Raw genomic sequence first — 16,660 nt, forward strand, 5'->3', positions numbered from 1 at the left:
AGTGCAGGCCACTTTTATAGGGAGGCCACGCCCGGAAGGTGGGCAGCAGAGCCCAGTTCAAGGCCGACCCCTGACTCCAGGGCCAGGGCCCCCTGCACTGCTGCCTCACGTCACTGCAGCCAGAGGAAATGTTGAAGCTCTGGGTCATCCTCTGCCGTGGCTTTGGCCACACCTGACCCCATCCAGGGTGTGCCTAATGAGCCCAGAATGAAAACCAACCACAAGAGGATTTGGTTGGGGTCTACAGGCACATTAAATTTCTTACTTAAAAAAAAAATCTTAATCTACCACTTGATACAGATTTCCTAGTGCAATAAAAATGAATGATTTCATTTCGACAGATGGAAAAAAATGTGCTTTCTTTTTATAGCACATTTTTGCACCTCTCAGTGTGACTACGGCACTGCTAGATTTGCAGTGGTCCTCAGCCCCTCAGCATAGGCTCAGGGCGGTGCCATCTTCTCGGCATTCGAGGCCCCTAAGGCTCTGGCCCCGGCTCGGGCCAGGACAGCAGTCTCAGTGTGAAAGCCCGGCTGGGGACAGGTTTGGTAGGGAGGGACCCATCACCCTCCCCCAAGGTGTTCCCCAAGTCCGACATCGGCCCGAGCCCTGCCTGATGCCCTGCACCTTCCCCTGCTATTTATGCTTAAAGGATCTAGAATCTAATGGTCCAGGGACCTGAACAAGTCACTCTGTCCTCTGTAAAATGGAGTCCAGGAGGCTGAGGAGCAGTTCCAACAGGTTTCAGGGCCCTAGACCAGGATTCCCCTGCCCCTTCTTCCTCCCAATGTGAACGGCAGTAAGAGCTGATTAGGTGAATTTCCTCTGGACCTCAGAAGCCCTCCGTCCACGGTGGAGAGTCGCTCTCGTGCCCTGGCCTCATCTGCATTCAGCAGAGACAGGCTGAGGGTGATTCCCCTGTTGTGGTCACTTCACGGCAGCCCTTGTCATCAGACTCTTCTCTGCTCTTTTCAGGCATTTTCTGCCCTGGATAAAGAGGACACCGGTTTTGTAAATGCCACGGAATTTGGGCAAGTCCTTATGGACGTCTGCTGCCAACTATCGGACAATCAGTACCATTATTTTTTGAGGAAACTAAGAATTCATCTAGTGCCCTACATAAATTGGAAATATTTTCTAGAGAACTTCAGCTCTTTCCTAGAGGAGGTAAGGTGTCTGCAATACATAAGTGTCTTTTTATGAAAATGAACTGAAATTAGTTTTTACAAAATGGTAATTGATTAAAACCACATCAGATAAATTGGCAATCACCTCATGTAATAGCTCATTCTAAATGAAGAATTGGTGTGAATTCTACATAGAGTATTAGAAGGTGAAAATATGTATCTTCTACTTTCCTGCAAAGTTTTATTTATTTTATTTTCAAAAAAATCTTGGGAGCTTGCTTTTGTTAGGTTGTTTTAGAGTTTTAAGGAATCTTAGGTCCTAGAAGATGATCCGGTGTCCAGAGAAGCAGGCCTGCTGTGGTCCCGGCCCTGGGCTGTGTCCTGGTGAACAGGGAGGCAGAGGTGAATGTGGAGGTAGGGGTTCTGACAGGGCAACAGGAGGAGAGGCCCTGGGAAGGGCAGTGAGGGCATCCTCTAGGACCCGAGTCCCTGACACCTGTTCCTGTGTACGTGTGGCTGCTCTGGGTGCCATTGGTAATGGGGTGGCCGTGCTCAGCTTCCCTGATGCCTCCACAGCTCCCAGTGTGTGAGCATTGACGATGTGCCCCGGCCTGCTGGGCCCTGGCGCGTCAGATGTTCCAACTCTGGTGCCAATCTGGTGGTTGGTACGGGCAAGTGATTTTGCACGTGTCGGCCGTCTCGGTTTCACCGTCCACAAGTACCGGGGAAGTTCCCAGTCCTCTGTTGCCGCTTGAGTTTCAAATACCTTCTCCTGTCTGGCCTGCATCTGCTCCTTCAGTATCGTGACTGCGCTTTTCAATGACTGCTCTGTTGTGATTTAAAACATTAATTGTGGAAATTTGAGGAAATATACAAAAGAAGGCAGCCTCTGGAGCCCGCACTGGTGGCTGGTGAGAGCCACCTCAGCCCCTTAGGGAGCCACTGCAGGGCTCTGGCCCTCAGGTGCCTCTCCACACAGGGGACGGAGCAGAGCAGACGGCTCCAGGAGTCCACCACCACGTGGCCTCCGTGGCAGGGACGAGGCAGGGCTCAGCTGTGGGGCTGAGTTCTGTTCTACGTGACTCACAGCCTTGGAGATGACTTTTCAATTTTCAATACGCTTTTCAGAGTGGAGATGACAATATACTTGAGTATCTTGTTGTTTCTTATTTTTTTCACTTAACATGGAACTGTACTATGTCTCTTAGAGATTTTCCAAACACCAGTTAAGATGTCTGAACCAGCTCACTGACTCCTGACTTTTAAGCCTTTTGACTTTCCCGAGCTCGGCCACGTCGTCTAGTCTGCAGTGAGCGCATGTGCAAATCTGCATCCATTCTTTCTTGGAAAGAATCCAAGAAATAAAAATAGCTGGGGTCAGAGGACAGGGATATTTTTATTGATTTTGAAAGCGGCCCCTTGTATGTGTTTTTAAATAGTTTATTTATTCTTTTGGATTGAGTCGTATGAAGTCACCATTTTTAAAGTCACAAATGACTGAACGTTGACTGACTCAGGTGGCTTCGGCTGGTGTTGGAGGGGCGTGGATACCTCTCGCACACTGTTTGGAATATACTGACAATTCTGAAGAAAAGACTTGAAACACCCTGGGAACAACTGCCATCCCCTCTTGATGCCCACCCGAGCCACCCTTTCCTGAGGATGCCCTCTGGGAGGATGAGGGACACCTGGGTGTGCTATGGAGTTTGGGGACTCCTGGGGCTTTTCTGGATTCTTGCAACTATTTTATTGACGAATATTTTCAGCCTCTGCCCAGGCAGATATTTATTGAATCGCTTTGAGAGATTTAAGAACAGGTCACTTGACACCCGCGGCCCCAGCCTGCTCCCCAAAGCCCGCACTGTGGCTGCTGCTGGCTGCTCCTGTCTCCTGCCTGCCTCAGCCTCCCCTGGGGCTTCCCTGGCACGTGCTGGTGCAGAGGGGAGGTGCGGCTTCCTCCCCTCTCGGCTGCCCTGGCCTGCTCAGTGCCTTCCCCCCCGGCATTCTCCACTCTGTGCCCCTCCCTCCACAGGGGCTTGGAGTGAGCATGCGCCCTTTCACTGTGTCACCTCCTTCACTGTTGGTGGGCCCGTGTCTCCCATGGGCCCACGTGTCCCAGGCACTGAGCAGACGCCAGGTTCAGCACGAGCACATGGAGGCAGTCCCTGCCTCCCAGGGCCTCCGTCGTGGCCAGGAAGACAGAGGAGGGGGTAGGTCACAGGGCAGGTTTCAGCATGTTCCACGAGAAGCAGAGGAGAGGCAGGCGAGGGAGCCCAGGGCCCTCTCCAGGACATGCAGAGGAGAGATGGGGTCCCTGCCAGATCGGGGCACCAGCTGGCTGGAGAAGTGGAGCCCGTGGTGGGCTGCAGTGAGGTCGCTGAAGGGAGGTCAGCAGGGGACACTGTCAGAAGAGGTGGGCCAGGCAGCCGGTGGCTTGGGGTCCTGGGCTTTAACCAGGTCACACAGGGCTGGTCTTGGTCTGCTCAGGCTGCCTGTGAAGGACCTGCTCATTCCTGTTCATACCCTCACCCAGGAGTCATGGCGTGAACGTCCCTAAAGCTGCCTGTGACCAGTGCGCCCCACCCTGGCGGGTCCCATGGATCGCCCTCACCTTCGCCTGCGGGTGAGGTGCCAAGAAGCAGGGCTGACTGCAAAGGAGTGGCGGTGAGAAGTGTGCATCGCCGTGGAGCAGCTGCAGAGATGGCCTCGTCCTTGTGGCCTGCAGGGCCACCGTGGGAGCCACAGAGCAGCCTCCTGATACGTGGCCTGCAGGGTGTGCTCAGAGCTCTGGGCCAACTGTACCAGTGTCTGCAACCAGCCCAGGAGGGCACAGGACCCCTTGCTGAGAAGGTCACCTGAGCCCAGGAGGTCGGAAGGTGTGCAGTCACCAGGAAAGGGCTGCCTACAGGGGGACGCCTGGCTAGGAGGACAGTGAGACCCCCACAGGAGCGACCACGAGTTCTGTCATAGCAAATAACAGAGTACTGAGGCTCCCCTTTGTCCTGTGGATCTGCCATTAGGCACAGGTGGTGGTGGCAGGGCGTCGGTGCCTCCTGCTCTGGGAGTGGGTGGGTGGGGCTGGGGACTGGCACACCATCCCAAAGCTCTCCAGTCTCATCCTGGGGCTTGGTTAATAGGAGGGAAGAGAAGTGACAACGGAGTCCTTGGTGCCTGTTCCCCGAGCTCATTAAATATGACACCAGTCTTCCCTTCCCTCGAGGGACACAGAGGAGTCGAGTAATTAAAAAGAGATTACCAAAATGTAATTAAGGCAGCCAGTGCCCCCTCGCAAAGGAGTTCACAGAGAGTAATCCCCAGCCAGACCGACCCCGCTCCTGGAGAGGGAAGAAGGGGAACTGTACTGCAGGCTTCAGGTGAGACCTGGAGGAAACTGAAGCAGGAGGAGAGAAGACAACAGTCACAGCTGCTCACAATCAACTTCTAATGCTGAGTGTAGCTCTAAATCTGTCCTCAACACGTGTGGCAGTGCCACGCCCCTCCCCTGTCAGGGCCTGCCAGGCGCCTCGCCTGCTCCTTCTGCCTTGAGGCCACTCGAGGCAGGTAGCACTTCTCAAGGTTCAGGGCCTGGGGCGCTGCCCAGCATGGCCCACCCCACCCTGGGGTGCAGGATCTGTCTGTGACAGAGCCCGGAGCCTTCCTGTGCCCCCGGCCTCCTGGCTGTTCCTGCACACGGCACTCCAGAGAGCAGCCCTGTGGGCACAGAGGCCTGTGGCACTCCAGAGAGCAGCCCTGTGGGCACAGAGGCCTGTGGCACTCCAGAGAGCAGCCCTGTGGGCACAGAGGCCTGTGGCACTCCAGAGAGCAGCCCTGTGGGCACAGAGGCCTGTGGCACTCCAGAGAGCAGCCCTGTGGGCACAGAGGCCTGTGCGGGTGGGAAGGCAGAGGCAGCGGCAACCCCTTCAGAGAGGAGCCAGCCCTGGGCCCTTCCCACCGGGAACCTCACACCTTGATTCAGGATGAGAAAACTGGCCTGCAGGAGGAAGGGAGAGATGGACGCTAACACGGGCGTGGCCCCAGCGGCTTGATCAGAAAGAAAACGGGCCAGGCTGGCTGAGCTGGGAGCCTCTTCATGAGACGCCCGCAGACCACGGCCAGCTCTCACAAGCTCCCCGCCCTTCTGGAAAAGCATTTCACATTCCAATTCTTTGTACAAAATACAGAGTATCACCTCGTTTTTAGAAAATCGTTCCTGTTTAACATTCCTTTTAAACCTTAAAGTGCAATTTCAGTATCTTCCATGAATATAAAAATAATGCTCAGAGCAGAAATAGAAATTTTAAAAGACATAGTAAAAACCCATATGAAATCTTGCTACTTTATTACCATGGAAATAATGGAATTTTTTTAAACAAAACACATGCTTATTCAATACAGAGTAATTATTTTGTCACATTTTAGCAAGCAGAGAGCCAATGAGACCTTCTCTTGCTCTGTTTATAATGTACATATGATCTTAGAGCCATTCACTTGTGTGTTAAATAACTCAAGATGAGTTTCTTTCTGAGAGAACGTGAGAGTGTAGTTTTCAGCTGAAGAGACTGTGAAGCATGTAAAAATGTCGGCAGTCTTGTGTGGTCAGATGCTGTCCCTACTGGTTGCCACGTTGGGTGAGTTTCCTGTTAACTGACCTTTGCTTTTCCTGTAGCTACAGTGGCGTCCAGGTATTTTTAATGACTGTGACAGAGAAAGGGGAGGTGTGCTCGTGGCATCCAGCGCCCACCGTCCTGTGGACTCTCGAAGCTGGGCAGCTTGCGAGGGTGACTCAGGCCAGCCTGGATGCTGGAGTGGCCTCGGTGCTGGGGCAGGGCCGCGGCTGCTGGCACTGCACCTAACACAGGCAGCAGACGCACCACCTCAGCCCCCTCAGTCCCGGTGTTACCAGCGGCCCACCCTCGGAAAGAAGCCAGGGGACAGCGTGTGCTCACCTCTCGCCCTCAGGCCCAGCCCGCCGGGGGGAGGGGCACCCCAGCCCAGGAGGCCGCTGCCTCCTCTGAGCACCAGCACTACATTGGCCCCGGTGCTGCCCAGGTAGCCACCGTGCCCAGGTCTCCTGCTTTAAGCAAGCTGGGGTGACCAGAATGACACCGACATGGAAAGCTGCAGCTGGTGGGGCCACTGCTGAAGGGACCTTCCCAGCACAGTGTGGAGGCCGTATGGCCACAGCAGCTCCTCAGAGCCCCACCATGACCAGAAGCCTCTTCTGGGGCAGGGGGACATGCCCCTTCCGACCTCCGTTTCCAGCAGAGTGGACAGTCTAGGGACTGGGCACCTGCTCAGCTCCAGCGGCTGCCAATGGAGCTCTGCTAGAAGCAGGGCAGGGTGACCACCAAAGGTGGCTTGTTTTCTGATGCCTCTGTGGAAGGGTGAAAGTGGACACTCCAAGCTTGCACCAGCAAGGCTTGACCCCGTGCAGGCTGGTCACAGTCCCTGTGGCCCCTGGAGAGGCCTCTTGCAAACACAGACATTGTCGCCCGAAGCCGGCTCTGCAGGAGCCCTGCCTGCGAGGCCCAGAGAGAGGACACCATGCCCACCCTGATTTCCAGTCAAGCAGTCGATTCAGGTGGTCAAGTTTTCTCAGACCCCTGCATGCCCGGCAGAGTCGGGGTCTGCCCGCCTTTATGACCCACCTCAGACAACGCACCTGCTGCAGGTGCTCAGCCAGGCTCCCGGGCGCCGGCTGTGTGGTTCCTGCAGTCGCCACCACAGAGCCGCTCGCCCCAGGCCTCTGGATGCGCTGTCACCAGCCCTCCCTCCTGGGACTGTGTTGGGACTCCTGATTCCCAGTCTCAGCCGGACGCTGTGTGATCTGGCAAATGGACCGTGGCACCCGCAGCCCCGGCAGGCTCCCCATGGTTCTGTCCCTCCAGAGCCACATCAGCAGCTTCTGGATAGATGGGCAGCAGAGGGAGTTGCACCAGCCGATCTGCCAGGTCGGGCCCTGTCGGCGCAGCAGCCGTCACGGGGCTCGTCGCAGTGGCCGTGCAGAGGGAGCCCGCTCCACGTGGCACTGCCTCCTGCTGTCCCACGGCTGCTCAGGCCCTGGGCAAGGTGCTGGGGGAACCTCAGCACTCAGAAAACAGGAGTGAGAAGCAGAGGCAGGCAGCAGGCCAGGCCCTGGGCCCAGGCTCGTGCCAGACAGGTGGCCTCACTCACTGCTCCTACAGGATGGCCAGTGCCCCAGCAGAAATGGCTGCGGCCATTCGTGAACTAACCAAAGTTCCATCTCTAGACTAGTACTTGAAGGAGCGAGTCGACCTTGTGACTGCACCTGGCAGATTGCTGCCATCCTCTTGTCACCACATCAGACATCGTCACAGTGAGGGCTGATGGACTTGGGAGGTGCTACGAGCAGCCACTGCTGCAGGCATTCTCCTCATCCTCACGATGGTCCTGCAAGCCAAGGCTGCTATCCGTCATCAGCCCTGCTTTACAGAGGAGGAAACAGAGGTTCAGAGAGGCACAGCATTCTTCCAGGTCACCTGACTAGGAATGCCAGAGCTGGGATTAGGGCTCTGGCCAGTGCTGGCCGAGGCCCTCAGCCTCCTTCCTGTGGACTCAGAGCTGGCTCAGTGTTCACCGTTTTTTACATTTGGTGAGCCAATGTGCAGAGGGCTTTGCAGGGTCCCTAGGAGCCAACTGCGAGTGTTTGCAGTCTTTTTATTTTGTATTCCACCCTGCTCCAGAGGCTGCATGTTTAATGCTGAGTAATGATGTGATTAAATGGTGTAGAATTTATTTGGGTGGAGAAATTTATTTTAACAGTTTTACAAATGGCTTCACCCATGAGTTTATTGAATCATTAAAGGGTCGAGGGGTGGCTTCAGGGTTTCCCTTGAAGCTCTCCACACTTCATGGCAATTGCATGCTACCAGAGGATCTGTGAGGGGGATGTTTGCAAAGGTCTTGGCCTAGATCCTTTGTGAACATCAAGCAGAAGGTTGGAGGTGAGATGAGGAGCTGGGGGGGGGGGGGCAGGGAGGGGGGAGGAGGCGGCGCTGCTGCCTCTGCGCTGGGGACAGCCAGCAGGAACAGCCTTCTGAGGAGCTCTGGAGCCGGGCAGGGGGAAGGGGAGCCTGGGTGGGGGAGTGGCATGTGCAGCGCTGCGAGGTTGGGAGGCAGCACTTGGGGCATGGCCAGGGCACAGGGGACGTGAGGGAGGCCCATGGCCAGAGTCTTGTGAGGAGGCTGTGGGCAGGGCTGGAGGGCTGGAGGGCTGGAGGGCTGATCTGCCTCTCCTGGCTTCCCTGGCTGGGGAGGAGGAGCATCTCAGTGTGTCGTCTTCTGCAGGGCAGAGGGTCTGGTCCGCCACTCACTGTGCTGTTGGTACTGTCTGGGGTGGTGCCTGGCACCCAGTGGCCGCGTGGGTGTCTCTGAGTTACTGGGTTCCTGTTCTGGGTGGGCTCCCGTGTTCTCATGTGTGGTGGGCCACAGGCTGGAGACAGGCAAGAGAGCTCGGCTTTGGAACAGGGTGCCCCAAGCTCCACCCGCCGGCAGGGCTGTCCCGGGAACCAGTCCCACTGATTGGGTATAAAATGCGGGTCCACAGCTGCCCCCGGTGATGTGGGGATTAAAGAAGAATCTATGCCCCGTCAGCATCACTGAAGTGACTGGACTCCCAAGGACGTTCGGACTCCACTGGCCCCACTCATTGTACAGATGGAGGTCCCAGGCCTAGGCCGCGTGGTGCCCAGGACACCTGGAGTGGCACCTGGAATTCTGGGGTCAGAGCCTCACCTGTGCAAACCATGTGCCGGATTATGGACGCTCACCCAGAACTCACTCTGGGGCCCCATGGGTGCACGTGCCGGGCCTGGGCTGCTGCTGTCCACCTCCGGATCTCAGATCCAGGCCAAGCAGTCAGCTCCCACCCAGGCTCCCCCTGGATTTCCATCTGGATTTTTAAATGTTTTATCTTTTTTTTTTTTTTTTTCCTTTGACAGGGAGTTTTGCTGATGTTATTTTTAGCATTCGGTTTATTCACTGTAAATACAAATGAAGATACAGTACAATTAATTTCTTTTCTAATCAAAATATTTGATCAAATGAAGCAATTTTTCAATTCTTAGAAGTAATTATACCATTCTTTAAGAGGAGAGCAGGAATTCTTTACTGAATATTTCTAATTAGTATTTTTTGCTACCTGCTGTGTTCCTGTTATGTATGAAGTTTCAGGATTGTTTTCCTCCTATAAGATATCATGGAAAGAAACTATATAATTGTCTTCCTAAGTATTCAGAACAAAACTTACTATATGAAGCATGCAGCCAGTGAGCTACTAATCACCTCCATATAATTATATTCGCATACAGATACGTGTCTCTAATCTGACAGCTGGCATTGACCTCGAAAAGCCACTTCGTACTAACTTGGGACTCAGGCAACGGCTGTCTTAGAAACCCACAAAGGTACCACAAAACGCCCTTAGAGCGGGCTCATGGTCAAGGAACACTGAGGTCTAAACGCGCTCTGTGCTATGTGCTATATGGCTACTTTTTCCCATATTCTAAGCTCACCCCCTTTCATTGCTTGTAATCAGAAATTCAGAACCATACCAGGACCTATTGCCAAGGAACCAGCAACTGCTAACGGAGGGCACAAAGTGTCTACCTGGGCTTGGCCTCCACCTCTGTGGGTGGCTGAGCTGGCCTGGGCCCAGATCTGGGGGCAGGGCTGGGGCATCTCTGCTCCATGCCTTTCTCGTCCTCCTCAGACCAGCTCGATTGCCAGGTCATATTCTCAGGGTGGTGGCATCCACACAAGCCTTTCCCAGTTATGCTCGAGCTGTTTAACTCTTTGATCACATTATATAGACAGTCCCCAACTTAAGATTCTCAACTTTACAAGTGGCGCAAGAGCAACATTCAGTAGAAGTTGTATTTTGGAATTTGAATTTGATCTTCCCCAGGCTGGCAGCATGTGGCCTGATCCTCTCTCTCCATGCTGGGCAGTGGCAGTGACCACAGGCCCTGTCAGCCCTGCGACCACGAGAGGAGACCACTGAGTGCATGGTGTGTGGCGGCTAAGCGAGGGTGCTCCCGAGGCCAAGGTCATCAGGTGCATTTGCAGCTGAGCCTGTCTTCATTTTCAGGCCTTCAGTGGCCCCACTCTGAGCTGAGGAACCCGTCTCCCTAACATGCATTGACCAAAGCAAGGCCGTGGCTGAATCCAAGGCCAAGGGGTAAGGAAGTCTTCTTTCTCTGTAGTGGGAGAAGCCACTATGTCACATGTGGACACAGGGAGAGCTGAAGAAATGGGACCAAGGACACAGGCCTACAGCACACCACCACCTCCTGCTCTGCTGCATGATTTGACAATTTAACCTCCCAGCCCCCATCGTCCAGAGGTTTTAGGGCACAGTTGGGTGTGACTTTACCAGTCAACCAAGAGTGAGGCTGGACCTAGCTTCTCCACTAGGAGCGTCCTGTCCAGAGCTGCCCACCCCGTTCACGGAGCTGTTAAACAGAGTCCAGGGGCTGCCAGTGCAGCCTGCCTGGGCTCAGCCAGCCCCGCGGGGCTCGCCCAGGCCGCCCGCTGGTTCTTGTCCTTGGCTGACCTGCTGGCTCCTGCCCGAGGTTTGGGTGGTGTAGGCGAGCACCCCAGAGCTTTCCCACCTCTACAAGTGCCCTGCGGCAGAGCCCCATCCATCCATCTTCATCACAGACACCGGGAGCGCAGCGCCCTCCTGGGGTGGACGTGGCCTGCACATCCCTGTTTCTGCACTGACCCCTCCTGCCATCCTCTCCAACGGTCTCCATCTTACAGACAGAGCACTAGGCAGAGAAGAGACGGGCTGACTCAGCAAGCTAGGAGATGGCAGAGCAGGGCCCTGACCGGAGTCTGAGCCCACTGCCCGGCCCTGACACCCTGCTGTCCAGGCCCACAGCAGCCAGTCCAGGGATGCTGTTCCACGGAATGCCACATGGGCCCAGCTCTTGCTCCCGCAGCATGACCAAGTCTCAGGCCTGGTTTCTCCTGGAGACACGCCTACAACACCGGGGCTGGGTGATTTGCCCCCAGGCAGTAATGGGCACCAGAAGGCTTCTGTCCTGCTTATCCAGGGTGGACATGGTGTCAGCCAGGTGCCAGGGCTCAACCCCAGTCTGCCTGACCTCCTGACTCAGGAAAACACTCTGCCACAGCCCCAGCTGCAGCAGCCGTGGGTCTCCCACTTCAGGCCCCTGCTGCTCGGGCCTTGGGCCTCCCTTGGAGAGGCTCCTTTTTATACCCACTTTAGGAGGAAAGGGAGGTCAGTTGGGGTATTTTTTTCCCCGAGGTCACAAGAAAGAGCTGGGGTGAGCCCTGGGTGAATGGTGGGCTGTCCCACCCTCCAGGCCTGGCACCCTCCTCTGGACCAGACTGGCCCTTGGCTGAACTCATCACATCTGAGGAGGCCACATGTGGCCATACTGCTGCAGGACTGAGGCTGCTCTCTCCAGAGCCCAGCCTGCCGCCCCCTCACTCCTCACAGGGTGAAGCCCAGGTGACGCTGGAGGACAGCAGTGGCTGAGTTGCAGAGGGCTCTGCCCAGGTGTGAGCAGACAACGGAGCTGGCCAGGAGGGGCCTGGTCAGGGTCAGTGGGGGACAGAGAGGCGTCAGGCTGGGGAGAAGGGGCAGCAGTGGGCTGGTGCAGGCGAGGGGCCCAGGTGGGTTCTGACCCTACACAGGCCTCTGTCGCCCCTCTGACACCTGGGCCTTGGCAGGCAGCCTCAGCCCTCAGCACCATAGGCTGGCGTGGCTGGCTGGGGACTGGGATGTGCTCCCCACAGGACACACACCTCAAGGGCGGGGGCGGGGACGGGGGCGGGGGGGGGGGGGGGGGAGGGCTGTCCCTGGGCTCCCTCGTCATCGCAGACTTGCTCCTTCTCCTGTTTTGCCAGCACTATGGGGTACTCACAGAGGGTGGAGACTGTCCTTTCCGCAGTGGTGGCCTGTACTTTCTGCCACCTCCAGAACGGCCCCTGTTTGCTACAACGAGGTCCCATGGGCGCTGTGAGGGAGCTCCTTCCACAGCGTGGCTGTCATTCTAATCAGGTCAGGCCTGGGGTGCAAAACATTTTTTTGTTTCACATTTTTAAAGTCACCAAAGTGCTTCTCTGTGTCAGATGGAGGCTTGCTGGAGCCTGAGGTGCGGGGACAGGGGTCCTCTTCCCAGTGATCCTGGGACCTGGGACCTCTTCCTTCCCCAGTCCCCCTCCTGCGCCTGTGATCCTGTTCTGAGGGGGTTCTTTCCTGCTGAGCTCGGTAACCTTCGAAGGTGTCGTTTGCATCTGAAGATGGTGATGTCTTTTCTGATTAGAAGGGACATTTCTTCTGGTTACAGAAAGAGCCTTATTTCCCCATTCAGATGTAATGATCGCATGCGCAGTGCCAGGAACACAAAAGTGCCAGACCAGGAGCCATCTGCTTCTCCCTGGCACCTCCTCACTGGAGCGAGGCTGGTGGCGGCTGAGCTGCTTTCTCCAGGGCGGTGGGATGGGAGTGCAGGGGCCGCACAGGTTCTGAGCAAAACGCCCTGGGCTGAAGTCCCTGGAGCTATGCCTCCAGGCCAGCGGGTTCCTGGGACAGTGTGGGGCTGGGGTGCTGCGGCTAGGCCCACGGGCCTGGGGACCTGTGGGGCAGAGGTTCGCCCCTGAGCTCAGAGGTGATGACAGTGCGGGCCACGGTGGGGTTTTCAGTGAGCTTTCTTTGCGACTTTTTTGTCAAGTTGCCGACATGAACCTGCAGGATCTGCTTTTGTGGCAGGAGACGCACATCCGACCAGTGGCCACCCCCGGGTGCCCTGCAGATGCAGTCCTGGGGCTTCCCGCGCCCCTCAACAGCTGCCACTTCTGCTTCTCCCCTGACAGGCCTGTGGCCATCCCTTCACCTCTCCCCCCTCTTCCTGGCCGGGCCAGGGCAGGGAGGCCTTCGTGTCACGGTGGCCTGAACTCTGGCTACACCTCCCGGTCACAAAAGGGCCGTGTCCCCTCCTCAGAGCATGCGTGGTGGTCCTCGTCCCCACTCCCCTGGGGAACTGCCCACCTCTCTTCACCCAGGGGCCCTCAGCTCCACCTGGGAGAGGCTTGAAGGATTCTTTCCTACCTGGGTCCCCAGGATGGAGCAGGAATGCCCTGGATGTCAGGGGATGGTGACTTTGACAGCCAGATGGTGACAGTGTGCTCATCCTGTGAGGAGTGTGTCTTAGGCAGGGCTGTTGCCCACCCTGGGGGCTCTGGGACTCGCTCTGCCTGTGCGTTCTGGATGAGGCCACACAGGTGAGTGCAGGGGCTTGGGACCAATGTCCAGGACTGCGTGAGGCCCATTGGCTGTCGCTCCTGGACCCACCGGTCCCCACCACAGGCCTCCAGGGCTCACAACCCTCGGGCTCACTTGTGCATTTGCTTGGATCCGTCACTCGGTGACTTGTGACATGATCCTCAGCCTGGGGCCCGTCTAGGAGAATGTGCCCACTGTCTAGTGGAAGACCCCCAGGTCATTGCCAATTGCTTGGGTTTTATGAATTTTTAAAATAACCCTGTAAGGATGGCAACCCTGGGCTTCTGTTTACTGCGGAGGACCCTGAGAGAAGGGGCGGGGCGTGGGCTGAAGGGAGGGAAGGCCCATGGCGGCAGGAGCCCTTCCTCCTGCCAACACTGAGCTGCTCCGAGGACAGTCTGACGCTTTGTTAGAAAGAAGTAGACTCTTGTTTTAATTTCTTCTTTCTCTTTTTAATCCTAACAAGATCGGAGCTTGGTAACAGGCCTGGGCCACTGCCCAGGCAGAGCTGGCCACGTCCTTCCCCTCACTGTGTGCCTGTCGGCCGCGGCCTCTTTCCTTATTCATTCCCTCTCAAGCCCCGAGACCCCACCGTGCCAGCCTCTGCCCAAGCCCCGGGGACTCAGCTGCCATTGAACGACCAGAGCCCTTGCTTTCACAAACTTGTTTTCTCTTAAGTCAGAAAGATGACGGAGATGGTGGACCACAGGTCACCAAGTGTGATGAGCGGGGGAAGGGGAGTGACAAGTAGGGTCAGGGGAGCAGCACTCAGAAGTGCCACCAGTGCCCACAAGAAGTGCAGGCACCGAGGGGGGACCCTGAGCAGAGTGGGCCAGAGGCGCAGAGGGCAGGGCAGAGTTACTCTGATGATTCCTGAAGCCACTTGAATTGATCTGTCCCTTTAGAGGAAGGGGGCAGAGTAGAAGGGGCAGCTGCTGTAGCCAGGGTTGATGGTGGCCCTGACCAGGAGGTGGGGATGGAACGCAACTTCAGGGCCCCAGGACCTGTGGACGGTGTGGGTGTGAGTGAGAAAGTGATGTCACAGCTGATCCCAGGCCCAAGCACCTGGAAGGCAGTTTGCTTTGCTTAGTTGGGGACCTTGGGAGGACCATGTTTGAAGCTGGTGGCTCTGGGGAGAATAGAGAACTGACTCTGGACGCTCTGCCTTGCTTAGGCGGGCCACCCTCGCCCTGGCCACACTGCTCTCGAATTCCTAGGATGCTGTGACAAATGGGCCTTCTGATGTCACGGCCTTGCCTCGGGGACACTTGCTGCTCCCATGTCGGCCTCTCCACCTTGGGGCGGCTGCTCTTGACACCCTTGCTACATCCCAGCCTGGCTCTGCCGCTCGCGTTTCACCAAGTTTATGGCAAGTTTTAACCTCTTATGGGTTCAAAACTTTGTTGCTGACCTTTTTTAAAAATGTCATGGCAACTTCCGCATATTTTTCAACGTCAACATTAATATCAATATGTCTAACGAGCTCCCCAAATATCCGTGGAGGTTTTATTCAAATTTTATTAAGCTTATTTACAACTTGCAACAGGTTTTCTCTTTTGGAATTGAGTCTTTCTATCCGGAACACGGCACGTCTCTCCATTTATTCCCCTCTCGTTTTAGTACCTTCACAGTGTGTGTACAGGACTCTTTGGGTCCGGGCCTTTCATCCTGCGTATTCAGCAGCTCTGTCATTAATGTGATTGTAGATTTTTTTTTTCACAATTCAACTTCTCTCATAGTTACTATTTTTAAAAAAATGGTATTGCTTTCTTGTATTCCTAGCTTGAAACTGACCACTTTCCTAAATTGTCTTATTGATATTTTCTAGTTGTAAAATCACCTCCTCAAAAATGAGGATAAATATCGTTTTCAGCATTTGCTGCTTTGTTTTCCTGGATCATTTCAGCAGTGGATCTTCTACAAATGTGGTGTAGAAGTGCCCAAGCCCACCAGGCTGACGTCAGCCCATCCCCTGCTGTCCTCTGCCATCTTTACCAGGAATGGCTGCCGAGTGCTGTCGGGTGCCTTTGTGCCATCCCCCAACATGTGGCTTCCCTGATGTGAGGAACTGAGAGATTTGCTGACTCTTGATGCGTTCTTAGAATGAACCCCAGCTGGCCTTGGTGAGATTGAACCCCGGGGTGCTTCATCACCAAGCTGCATCCCCAGCCCTCTTTTATTTTTGAGACAGGTTCTCACTAAGTTGCCCAAGCTGGCCTCAACTTGTGATCCTCTTGACTCAGCCTCCCGAGTCACTGGGGTACAGGTGTGCCCCACCATGCCCAGCTGGAGAATCTTTATTAAATGTGGTGTTGAATATTCCTAACATTTTGTTTTTGAATTCTTACGTCCATAGCTATAAAATAGATTCGCTTATAATTTTCATTATCTCATTTTGGTATTAGGATAATATGCAATGATTTAAACCCTACATAGCCCTTTCTGTGTGCTGGAATAATTTGACTAATGTAAAAATCATCTATTCCCTGAAGGTTCCACACGCTCGCCGTTAGAACTGTCTGGCTTGACACCTTCTTAATGATAGATGGGAGCTCTTTTACAGCCTTTTCCATTTCTTTGTGGTTCCCAGTCTATTCAGGCTTTTCTAATACCTCAGTTAAATTTAGTAATCTATATTTTGCTAGAAATCTATTCCATTTCCTCTGGAGTTTAAAGCATATTAACCTAAGGTTGCACACAATACTTTGTTAGAATCCTCCCGAATCTGTTGTTAGAATAATGGTATTTTCAGTTTGCCTTACCTTAATGGTATTTCAGTTGTGCTTTAATACTTTGGAAGAACATCCACATACATTGTCTCAAGTGAATCTCTGTCCTCCTGGATAGATGAGGAAACGGAGGCAAAAGGTGGGCATGTGGCTTTGTGCAGGGCCACAGGGCCCGACCGGGGGAGGAGTGTGGACCCAGCTCCAGAGCTGTGCCCTCCCTGGGCCACCACCTCTTCTTCCCAGTGTGCTTTTCTGGGCCCTCCTCAGACCCCCGCTGTATGAGGGTGTGAGACCAGACTCTGCGTCCGTCCTCGGCTCTCTGGGTGCCGACGTCCCTTGGAAGCCAGCCTTCCAAGAAATTTCCTTCCAAGGAAATGCCTGGTTAGCTCTGAGAAGTTCGTTTTCAACTTGGAATTCTAAAAATGCTTAAAATGCATCAGTGGTATCACTTTTCCAAAATGAGAGAAGAAAATCATCATTGACTTCCAAATGGCTCTGATGGACATACTGAAAAGCTTCTGTCACTC

General features: G+C 54.9%; 1 protein-coding gene across 1 annotated transcript in view; it reads left to right on the forward strand.

Moving 5' to 3' along the window:
- Positions 1-16,660, forward strand: part of Efcab6 (EF-hand calcium binding domain 6) — a 191,314-nt gene that overhangs the window by 152,201 nt on the left and 22,453 nt on the right. Inside the window, 1 exon segment of the mRNA XM_071609135.1 lies at positions 976-1,167. Coding sequence (XP_071465236.1) covers positions 976-1,167 — 192 coding nt within the window.

This window comes from Marmota flaviventris, chromosome 3 (genome assembly GCF_047511675.1).
Source record: "Marmota flaviventris isolate mMarFla1 chromosome 3, mMarFla1.hap1, whole genome shotgun sequence".
Classification (NCBI taxonomy): Eukaryota; Metazoa; Chordata; class Mammalia; order Rodentia; family Sciuridae; genus Marmota; species Marmota flaviventris.